General features: G+C 42.3%; 1 protein-coding gene across 1 annotated transcript in view; it reads left to right on the forward strand.

Annotated features, from left to right (window-relative positions):
- Nucleotides 1-10560, forward strand: part of Adgrg7 (adhesion G protein-coupled receptor G7) — a 67871-nt gene that overhangs the window by 53457 nt on the left and 3854 nt on the right. The window contains exon 15 of the mRNA XM_008848489.1: nt 6811-6967. Coding sequence (XP_008846711.1) covers nt 6811-6967 — 157 coding nt within the window. The remainder of the gene's footprint in view (nt 1-6810; nt 6968-10560) is intronic.

Genomic DNA, 10560 nt, shown 5'->3' on the forward strand with positions numbered 1-10560 from the left:
GGCTATGCTCTCTGGTTTACCAGTTCCCACTCAGGGCTCCACTTCTTACTATAGCTTTTCTGGCCCCCATAAGCATTCTCATGTTGCTTCTAACATAAAATAAGAGCTTTGGGTTTGATAAAGAACAGAAACCACTGAACATATATGTACAGCGACCTCCCACCCCATGCCCACAGCACAAACTGGTCAGAATACTGAAGATGAAGCTATGAGCTCAGATTGAATTCTGCAAGACTCTGGTCATTCCAAATATGCTTACCAAAAGAACACCTGTGAACTTACAGTAAGCTCACAAATGGATATATTTAATGATAATATAAAATAATCTTAAGTATGTGCTTTACAAATCAAAGTATCATATTACCTGTATGGATAACAGTTCTTATTTGAGGGAAATATGGGGAAAATAACATACCACTGAACATTAAAGTCTGTGTTTTAACAGCAGTGAAAAAAAAATGGTGATGATTACATAGCTCAATAGTGAAAGATGAATCAGGTCAATAGGGAGAAAGTACCAGGACACAGATAAAACTCTGGCTGGATAGGGTTTATTAGCAGGGGAAATTCACACAGGACAATTCCCTTCAGGATAGGGAAATTGTCAGCCCACGAGTTGTGGGCTGGGGTTTTTATAAGGGGGATTTGAGGGGGATGCAGAAGGTAGGAAGATATTTTTTAAAAATTAGGCAGGAGAGCTGGAGCCCAGGGCTTATCAGAACAGCTTCTGTTAAAACCGCCCCTTTCCATTCCTCATCCAGGATCTGGGTCAAAAGGTGTCTGTTTGCCCTTTAAGATCATCATAGAGGAAGCATGCTGTGCTGAAGTGACTCTTTGCAGTAATAGGTCCTCTGGTCAAAAGGTGGAGTCTGTTTATCTTGTCTTCAAAGACCAGGGTGCTCATTAACTCAGTTCCTGCATTCTCAGGGGCTTGCAAAACCATGAGGCCCTGTTGGGGAGAGGGCTGCTGCAGATCCAAACCCTAATATTCCAGCCTTTTGTATTATAGGATAGGGGGCGCCATTGTCTTCTTGCTACTTCCTGCTGGGCAAGGTCAATGTGGGGGCGCTGGATTAAGGGTCTGTCAGACAGTAGGGGTTCCCTCCTTGTGCATCTGAACAGGGTCCTTGATGGTTGACAGGTGCTCGTATACATGTGGAGGGAAGGAAAGTAACAACTGATAAAATTAGCATGAGTTAGTTTTTGGATTCGGTCCTTAAAATATCTGAAGAGGCAAGGAGCAATGGTTAGCACCAAGGTAGCAGAAAGTAGGGAGCCCAGTAAGGGAAGAAGCCAGGGAGTTAATCCTGTAAAAATATCCCATTGAGGTGACTGCTGGCACTGGGAATTCTTCAGTGAAAGATCTTTGGCTTCCTACTGAAGCCGTTTTATGTCATGTTCAACCTTACCCTATTGGGTGACAAAATAGCAGCACTCTTCACCCAAGAAAATACAGGTTCCCCACTTTTCTGCAGTTAATAGATCCAGGGCTTGCCTGCTCTGGAGGGAAACTTTGGCTAGAGAGGATAGTTGCTGTTGTAGGATCTGCATTGACTGGGCTGTAGTTTCCACTGTTGAGGTGAGTTTCCATCTGAGGTCCTCTATTTCCTGGGAGAGATGCTGGGTTGAGATCAGCATGTGTCCCAAACCTCTGGCCCCCAAGTTCAGCAGCTGCTACTGATGTCACCAGGCTAATTCCTACTAGGACTGCCAAGGTGGCTGATCTCCTTGTTCTGGTCACTTCTTTCCCTGTGGATAAGACATCATACACCTCTCCTGGTGTGTATAGGGTTAGTTTGGGTATGAGAATGACTGGAGAGCAGGTGTCTTCAATCTGTAGAGAGATGCAAGAGTATACTTTGGAGGAACAGAGAAAGAGTAGTCCCGAGGTTAAAGCAGTATTGTTCTTAGTTTTGACATTGTGGCTTGATGAGTGTGGGCATTTGGATGTTTGTGGAGTCCATCACTCCATTTTGTTAAAAAGGGGAGGGGCAGGCAGGGGTCATTGTATTAGGGTTTCCTGGGAACATTGAGTATTAGCCTGGGAAGTAACATTGTAAATAGAGAGGGGGATGAGAAGTGCACCCTATAGGGGGGCACAGAGGAAGCAAGTGGACACATTAACATGAGAGAAATTTCTCAGGAGATTTAGTGATAGAATGAGAACACGATCCCAGGAGAAGCTGCAGGAAGCATTGAGGTGTTGGAGCTGTTTCATTGTCAGGTCCCTTGCCTGATCCAGGACTTCCATGGCCCATTGGGGCCATTAGTCCTAGACAGTCTTTTTTATCTTTACTCACCAGTGGTCTATGGCAGCAACTGTGTATTGGATCCCTGCTGTAGCAATGCAGGACCCCGTTGGAGTGAAAGTTGAACTTCCATCCACAAACTAAGTCAGGGTTGGGTTTGGTAGGGGATCTTGGGAAATGAGGAGATTCTGGTAGGAGAGTTACTGAAGAGTTTCCAAGCACGAGTGAATGAGCGGTTCACTGGAAGGGAGGAGGGAAGTGGATTGAAAGGAGGGCATGAGTCAAGGGTGAGTGAGGGGTTTTCAAGAAATGTGACATGGAAGAGTTGTATTTTAGAGGGAGCTACATTGGCAAGAGACGTGTGGGTTAGTAAATCCTTAAGCCGATGGGGGAAAAGGACAGAGATGGGCTGACCCAAAGTAAGCTTAAATCCATTGCGGTGAGTGTGATTGGGTATTGGGGCCCATTTGGAAATAGGGAGAGATCCTTTAAGAAAATGCAGAGAGGAGTGTGATGAGAGGACAGTCTTGGGGCTGAGATGTCCCAGACCTTGGGATTTACTTTGGAAGCTGGAAGTGGCCATGACCTGGCTTGGGGGGGGGGAGTACCAGAGAAAGGAGGAAGAGTGTGGAGAAGGGGAGAGAAATAGACAGGGAGGGCTTTTGTTCTCTGCCAAGTAAGGAAGTTGGGCAGGTGGGCATGACCAGGAAAGAATGAGTTAAAGGCACCTTCCAGAATACACAGGATAAGAATCCTGTCAATTTGGGGTTGTGGGGCTTCCCAGATCTCTTCCCAGAGATCTATGAGGGAAAAACCTTGCCAGAGTAGGAAGGGAGAACAGACCATGACATACCAGTGTTGAGAACAAAATTAAGTCTTACCTGCCACCATGGCTGGTACCCTGGGGCTCCTCCATAGTGATGGTTATGGAATCAGTGGGGGCCAAGAAGCCAGGGCCTCACCAGCCTTCATCCACCAGGCCCAGAATGTTGTTCACTGAACCCTGTAAAGCAGGCTGGGTCTAGGAGGTGAGTGCCCTACCTTGGTGCTGCAAAAAAGAGCAATTGACTCCAGTGACCTCATTGCCCACATTGAGGACAGGGACCAGGAGGTGGTCATGGGTTAGGACATTGCCTTACCCAGTGGCCAGTGGCTCTGCTCTTAAAGCAGGGTCCTAGCAGATGTTGTTAGACCCCGTTAGTGTCTGTAGTCTTCTTTGGAGGAGCCCTTAGGACTGCAGCCATCAGCTGTTATGTTAGTTTGGACAAAGCGAGCTTGTCTGCCTTCTCCTGTTCCTCTTGGTTATTAAAGATTTTAAATGCCATGTCTAACAGACCTCCCATGGGGGTTTTAGGGCCCTTGTCTAAGCATTTAAGTTTCCTCCTGATATCTGGAGCTGATTGTAAGATGAAGTGGTGGTGGAGCCTAAGTAGGAGGTGTTTGTTAAGGAGTTGTTTAAGATTGCGAATTTCCTCAAGTAGGGTTAGTGGAGGGAGAGGGTGTGACAGACTTAGAGCACTGGAGAGGGGAGGGGGAAGATCATGGAGAGGGAGTTCGAGGTGGAGAAGGGAGGGGAGCTGGGTTGGGCTCTGAGAGGGAAGGCAAGGGAGGGTATAGCAAGGGGAGAGCAGGCAGAGGATTTGGCTGTGCCTCAGGCTGGGGAGCAGGAGGAGGTAGAGGTTGGGTCCTAATTGGAGGGAGTGCATCAACTATGTTAGGGTCAAAGGTTGAGGTGGAGGGGTAAGGGAGGGGCAGAGGCCCTGGTGGTTGGGATCCCATGAAACTGTCTTAGCAAGGAGAACCTGGCAGGAAGAACACGAGACACAGAGGGAAGGGTTAGCACAGAGATCAAAGAAAGCCTGGACATGTGGGAGCTCAGACCCTTTGCCATTATGATGGCAGAAATTATCTAAATCTCTCAAAATATTGAGTTCGAAGGTTCTGGTGTCAGGCCACACAGAGTCATTATCTAACTCATACTGAGGCCAGGCAGTGGTGCACAGGAACTTCAGGCACTTTGGCCCCATTGTATCTGAAAGTCCTATGTGTTTTAAGGATTTAAGAAGACAAGCAAGAGGTGTGAGACCCTGAGACTTGGACTGAGTGGTTCCCATAGTGACAGATTATGTACAGAGTGAAGAGGAAATACCGAAGGAACTGAGCAGGCAGGTAGAGACAAAGAGAATCCTCTCTCCACAGGGAATGGAGGCAGGATCATGAGTCTGGGCAGGAAAGTGCAGGAAGAGAGAGAGAAGAAGGAAGAGAGAGATGGGGAGGGAGTAGGAGTAGGTTTGGCATAGGTCGTGCAAAACAAGAAAGAGCAGAACCAGTCACCAAGGAAAGCATCCTCTCCTGGCATGGGTCCAAGTTATTTCCAGGTCCCTGAAGGTGGTGTTCCACAATCAGATTGTTTGAGAGGGGAAAGACGAGGCCCTGCCCTGGAGGGAAGGAGTGTGTGTTCCTTTCTCTGGGAATAGCGTTCAATACCCAGAGTGAGGAAAAAGTTTTCGGACACACCAGTGTAATTTTTGAGGCAAGCAAGACAAGCAGAAAACTTTGCAATGAGAGCATAATGGGATCAGCCAGTAGATGGAGACAAAGTACAAGGAATGGGATGGGAGAAAAGACAGAAAAAACACAGGGAGCCAGGAGGGAGGGAAGCTTGTGGAACGAGGTCGAAATAGAAATGGAGAGATAGTGAGCGAGCAGAAGAGAGGGAGCGAGAGTCTGAGGTTTAGTAGAAGCTGAGGGAAGATGAGCCCCAGAAGGGCAGGAGTGAGGGGGGGGGAGCAAAAATGAAGATGGGATGTTGGGAGCTAGGAAAAGGAGAGAAAGAGGGAGGGAACAGAGGGAGCGTGAGGAAAAGGAGAAGAACAGAGGTAGAACAGAGAGACTCTGGTCCATGGAGACAAAGCTCAACACCAAATAAGACAATCCCTGTGGAGGAAATAAACTGCTTAGGTCACTGGGACCCCCAGTCGCAACAGGCAGCTGGCAACCCTTTATAACAGGCTGGGAGGGGCTTGTGTTCCTTTGGGAGAGCTAGCTCATGGACCAAAAGACTCCCAGATAAAGGATTTGAGTGCAAGGTGGGCTTAGGCAGACACAGTAACCGTGCCAGACACTCAGTGGTTGCAGAGACCAGTGCCGCCCAGTGGCCTTGAGTTGGGTCCGGGAGTGACCGAATTCAATCAGAAAGGAGATCAAAAAGATGTAGGCGAGTCGGAAAGAAGTAAAAGCAAGGCAGAGTACACTCCCAGTGAAAGGCAGTTTAGAGAGAGAAGGCAGAGAAAAGGAGAAAAGAAGGGTTGGAGTGTACTTTAAAGCCAAACCAGTGGTATTTTTTAGAGGCCAGTAACGGCAACCAGGTCCAGTCGGAGGTTTTTACATGTACTTTCGAAAAGATCAAAGGTCCCTTGAGGTCAGAACCCGGTTTTGGCACCATATGATAGAAGAATCGGGTCAATTGGCAGAAAACACCAGGACACAGATAAAACTCCAGAAGGATAGAGTTTATTAGCAGAGGAAACTCACACAGAACAATTCCCTTTGGGATAGGGAAATTGTCAGCCCGTGGGTTGTGGTTTGGGGTTTTTATAAGGGGGTTTTGGAGGGATGCAGAAGGCAGGAAGAGTCAAATGCCGACAGATGATCTAGGATAACCTCCTTTCCTATGTGATGGTTGGACAGAGATGCCTCTGGGCATGCTCACTTTGCACCATGAGGTTTAACTGAAAATACAGGAAAGGGTATTTTGAAAGTGCATTAACACGGGAGTCTGCCCTTGAAGGTGCCTGCCTTGTTCAGTCACAAACACTATCCGGATCAGCAAGAGCAATAAGAGATGTCAAACTCCATGAGAAAATGTTATCCAGTCTCTGACTTGTGACAACTGTTACCATTCCCGTGGCCAAAATAAGTCACAGAGCCAAGACCAGATTCTGGGGATTAGGATCCCCATAAGAGAAAAAGACAGTCCAGCTCTAAATACCTAATTTCTCATACCAGCCCCCAAGGCACAAGAAGTTCCCAGGTACCCCAGTCTACCCATAAAAAAGGAATTCTCTAGATGATCTCATGGTAATAATCAGTTCTTAAAAGAAAGTTGATACCTCATGAAATTGCCTGCAGTATTATTAAAGGAATGATTTTGACTGAGCTTTGACATAGATATTAAGGTATTTTTAAAAATAACTTGTTGAATCATATTTTCTCCAGTGATTTAAGATGTAGCAACATTGCTGTTCCATATGAGGTATAGCACTGTTAAGTATGAAATAGGTAGGTATAAGGGTAGCTGAGCATACAAGGGTAGTAAAGATATTAATAAGTAGAAGGTGAATAAGGGGGTATTTGTTATGTATGTTATTCATGAATGTCACTCGATACTGCATTCCATTTTCATATCAGATTGCAGTCCCTTATAATTATTTGTATTATGTGCCAAAAGAATCAACATATGATTTCTTATGTAGTCCAAATAAAATGAAATTATTTCCTGAAAAAAAATAAGTTAAAAACCCAATGAACCATATGTTTTTTCTTATTTTCTCTTCTGCAGCACAAAAAAGATTTCATCTGTAAAGAAGATTCTTAGCACATTATCTGTTGCTGTTATTTTTGGAGTTACCTGGATTTTGGCATACTTTATGCTAATTGATAACAATGATGTCAGAACCATTTTCAGCTACATATTCTGCCTTTTCAACACTACTCAGGTATGGGAGAGATAGTCTGAAAGTCACAGAACACAGAGAAGTGTAGATAAAATCACCCTGGACCAAAGTTTCCTTCTTTTCAAACTCCCTGAAGATCACTGTTCAGTCACCTTTAGGAAACTCTAATTTCAATGTACTTTAAGAGAAGAACAAAAGCACTCTGTGTCCTTTTCTGGCCTGGAGGTCACAGAAGATTGCCACAGGGTTGGCACATTCATCCCTCTTCTCCAAATAGAAGATATTTTATCAGGCAGCTGGCTCACAGAGCACCACCTTTCCCTTCCTCCCATGCAGCAAATTCACAGGAGAGCCTCACTGTGCTTGATAAGCAGTGTCAGTTATTGATAGAACTTGCGACTCGTGTGTTTGCTGATTTTTTTTTCTTTTGAATTTTTAAGACATTTAGACACAGCACTTGCACTACCTTGGTAAGCAAAATATTTATTATTGAAAACACTGAATATTCTGTAGTTAGATATAGAGTTCTAAAAATAGCATTAAAGATGAAGCCAGTTCGTACATCAGAAATTTTCTGTTCTTACCCATATTTTTATCTAGCTCTTTCAATTGCTTAGTGAAGAGTGTCAAAAATCTCCATCTAGGACTTTGAATGTGACTGAATAAGTACTCACACAGCATTCATACTCATAATATACAATTATGATTTTCATATTTTCTAGATAAATTGGCCCTTCCATAATTTACATGAAAAGGTCTTTTTATTAATGATAGTATTTTTGGCATCAAATATAATTTATCCGTTACCTATCCTTGCTATCATCTACATATGTGTATATATATATATATACATGTATAGATGATATATATTATATAAATGTTGTTTATATAATATGAACCTCTGTGCCTTTATACTTAAAAGTATTTATCATGTAGACAGCAAATATATCTACTTTGACAATCTCCATTTGTTTATAAGAATACGCAGTTCATTTAGATCTAATGTAGTCACTGATGCAGGCTACTATTTTACTATTTGTTTTCTGTGGTCATCTTTTTTATTCCCTTGCTCCTTTCCCCCTGCTTTTGAGAATAATAGATTTACTATTATGATTCCACTTTAATTCATACTTTAGTAATTAAGCAATACCTTTTTGCATGTGAGGATAGATTTATAGATATAGTACACACTAATAACTTTTCATAGTAAATTTAGAAATAATATTTTACAACACCCAATAAAATCAGTTTCATAATATGTCTGCTAGCCCCCTCTCTTTAATTATGGTGCAATTTTCTTTACATTTACATACATAATAAACCACACAAAGCAATATTATTTTTTCTTTAAACAGACATGTATTTTCAAGAAATTAAGAGGAAAGACTTTATATTCAACCATAAATCTACCATTTCCAGTGCTCCCACTTCCTTTCTGAAGATCTAACTTTCCATATAATATCATTTCCCTTCAGTCTAAAATCATTTGGTTTTTTTAACATTTTTTATTTTTACTTTATGTATATGAGTGTTTTGCCTACATGTATATAAGTACACCCATGTTATTCAATGCCTGTGGAGGTCAGAAGAGGGTGATAGATCTCCTGGAAGTGGAGTTATAGATGGTTGTTAGCTGCCATGTGGTTGCTGGGAGGGACTTGAACCTTGGCCCTTCACAGAGCAACCAGTGCTCTTAACCGTTGAGCAATCTCTCCAGCCCCTTAAACCATTTTTTAATATGCCTTTTGGTAACAAAGTATTTTCTTCTATCTAAAAACCTCTGTGGCTCTCATTTTTGAAGGATATTTTCTCTGGATATAGACTTCTGGGTTGACAGAGGCATTTTTTCCCCTCCTTTTAGCATTATGGAGAAGTAATTTAATACATAGCTACATTTCTAAATGAGGGCTCCTCAGCCATTCATGATAATGTTCTATGGCACAAGAATGAGTTCTTTTTCTGATTGCACTGGAATCTTCTCTTAAGCTTTAATGTTCAGTATTATGACTGTGACATATCTAGATACCATTTTATTTGCATCCATTTTGAGGGGGTTGCTGAACTTTTAGAATCTTTTAGTTTATGTTTTTCACCAAATTTTAGAAAATTTTCATCATTAGTTTTCAGATAGTTTTTCTGCCCCATTATTTTTCTTCTTTCTGGAATCTCATCACCTGGATGTTAGGTCATTTGATACTGCGCCATAGATTACTGAGATGTATTCACTTTCCTCATTCTTCTTGATAGTCACTACACTAGAAAAGTTTAGATTACTATCTTCAAAGTCATTTATTTTTCCCTAATTCTCTCTAGTCTCCTGTTAAGCTGATTTAGTACTATTATTTCAGATATTATGCTTATTTAGTTTAAGCACCTTGACCTGATTTTTAAAAATTCTGCTGACATTTCCTATTTTTTCACTCATTGCAAGCATAATTTCTTAGACTGGAGCACATTATAATAGTATTTTCAAATTGTGTCTGTTGAATGACATATGGGTTGGCCATTTAATCCAATCTCTATCACTGCCTTTTTCCCTTAAGATGGGTCATAAGCTCCTGTTTCTTGATATTTCTGGTAATTTTTATTGCTTTCTACACATTATATAATACAGTAGAGCAAATCTGCAGTTTGTTATATCCCTATCATAAATGGGCTTAGCAAATAATTAACTTAGTTGGACTAAAACTGAAAACTCGGTCTCCCTCTATACTTTATGACATTTATCAAATATGTTTATTCTAGGGTTTTTTTTTTAGTTTTTTGTGTGTATATGTATCTGTGTAAGTACATATGTATGGGTATGGTGTGTATGTGTGTGGTTCATGTGCATGTGTGTGCACAGAGGACAGAGGAGGATGTGGGTATTCTGCTCCATCACTCACTGCCTTACACCCTTGAGACAGGGCCTGTCACTGAAGTAGAAGTTAGTCTGGCCCCAGTGACACTCCTATCTCTGCCCTGTACCCCCAGCGCTGGGGTTATAAGCAAACATGGCCATGCTGAGCTGTTTTCAGGTTGTCAGGATCCAAATGAACCCAGAGCAGCAGGCATTTTTATTCACAGACCAGTCTCTCCAGCCCTAGGGTAGTGTGTGAGTGTGTGTGTGTGTGTGTGTGTGTGTGTGTGTGTGTGTGTATCGTCTTTCTGATCACTTTGTTTTTTACTTAACTCTTTTGAGCCCACAAATTTTGATTTTTCTTGATGATTTTCTTCATTAAAAAAAGAAAAACAGCTTCAAGCTATTTAATAAAATACCAGTTAAGAAAACTAGTTAGATGTAGTGGCACATGTCCTTAGTCTCAACACTTGGGAGGCTGAGGGCAGGAGGATCTTGAGTTTGAGAACAGTCTAGGTTACATAATGAGAAACTGTCTCAAAAAGAAGGAAAGGAAATGGGCCAATGAGATGGTTCAGCATGTAAAAGGCACTTGTCACCAAGCCCAAGGGCCTGAATTTGATCTCAGGAACCCACATGGTAAAGGAGTGAACTTCTGCAAGTTGGCCTCTGACCTCCATACACATGCATTTTCAATATATTTTAATTTCTATTAATTACCATCCTTGATTTTAGTGATTACTGTAATAAACTGTTTTCAGTTTCCAGAGTAAAGTAGTATGTGTTGATTTCCCAC

Source organism: Nannospalax galili, unplaced genomic scaffold (genome assembly GCF_000622305.1).
Source record: "Nannospalax galili isolate Female #2095 unplaced genomic scaffold, S.galili_v1.0 scaffold1184, whole genome shotgun sequence".
In the NCBI taxonomy this organism is placed as follows: Eukaryota; Metazoa; Chordata; class Mammalia; order Rodentia; family Spalacidae; genus Nannospalax; species Nannospalax galili.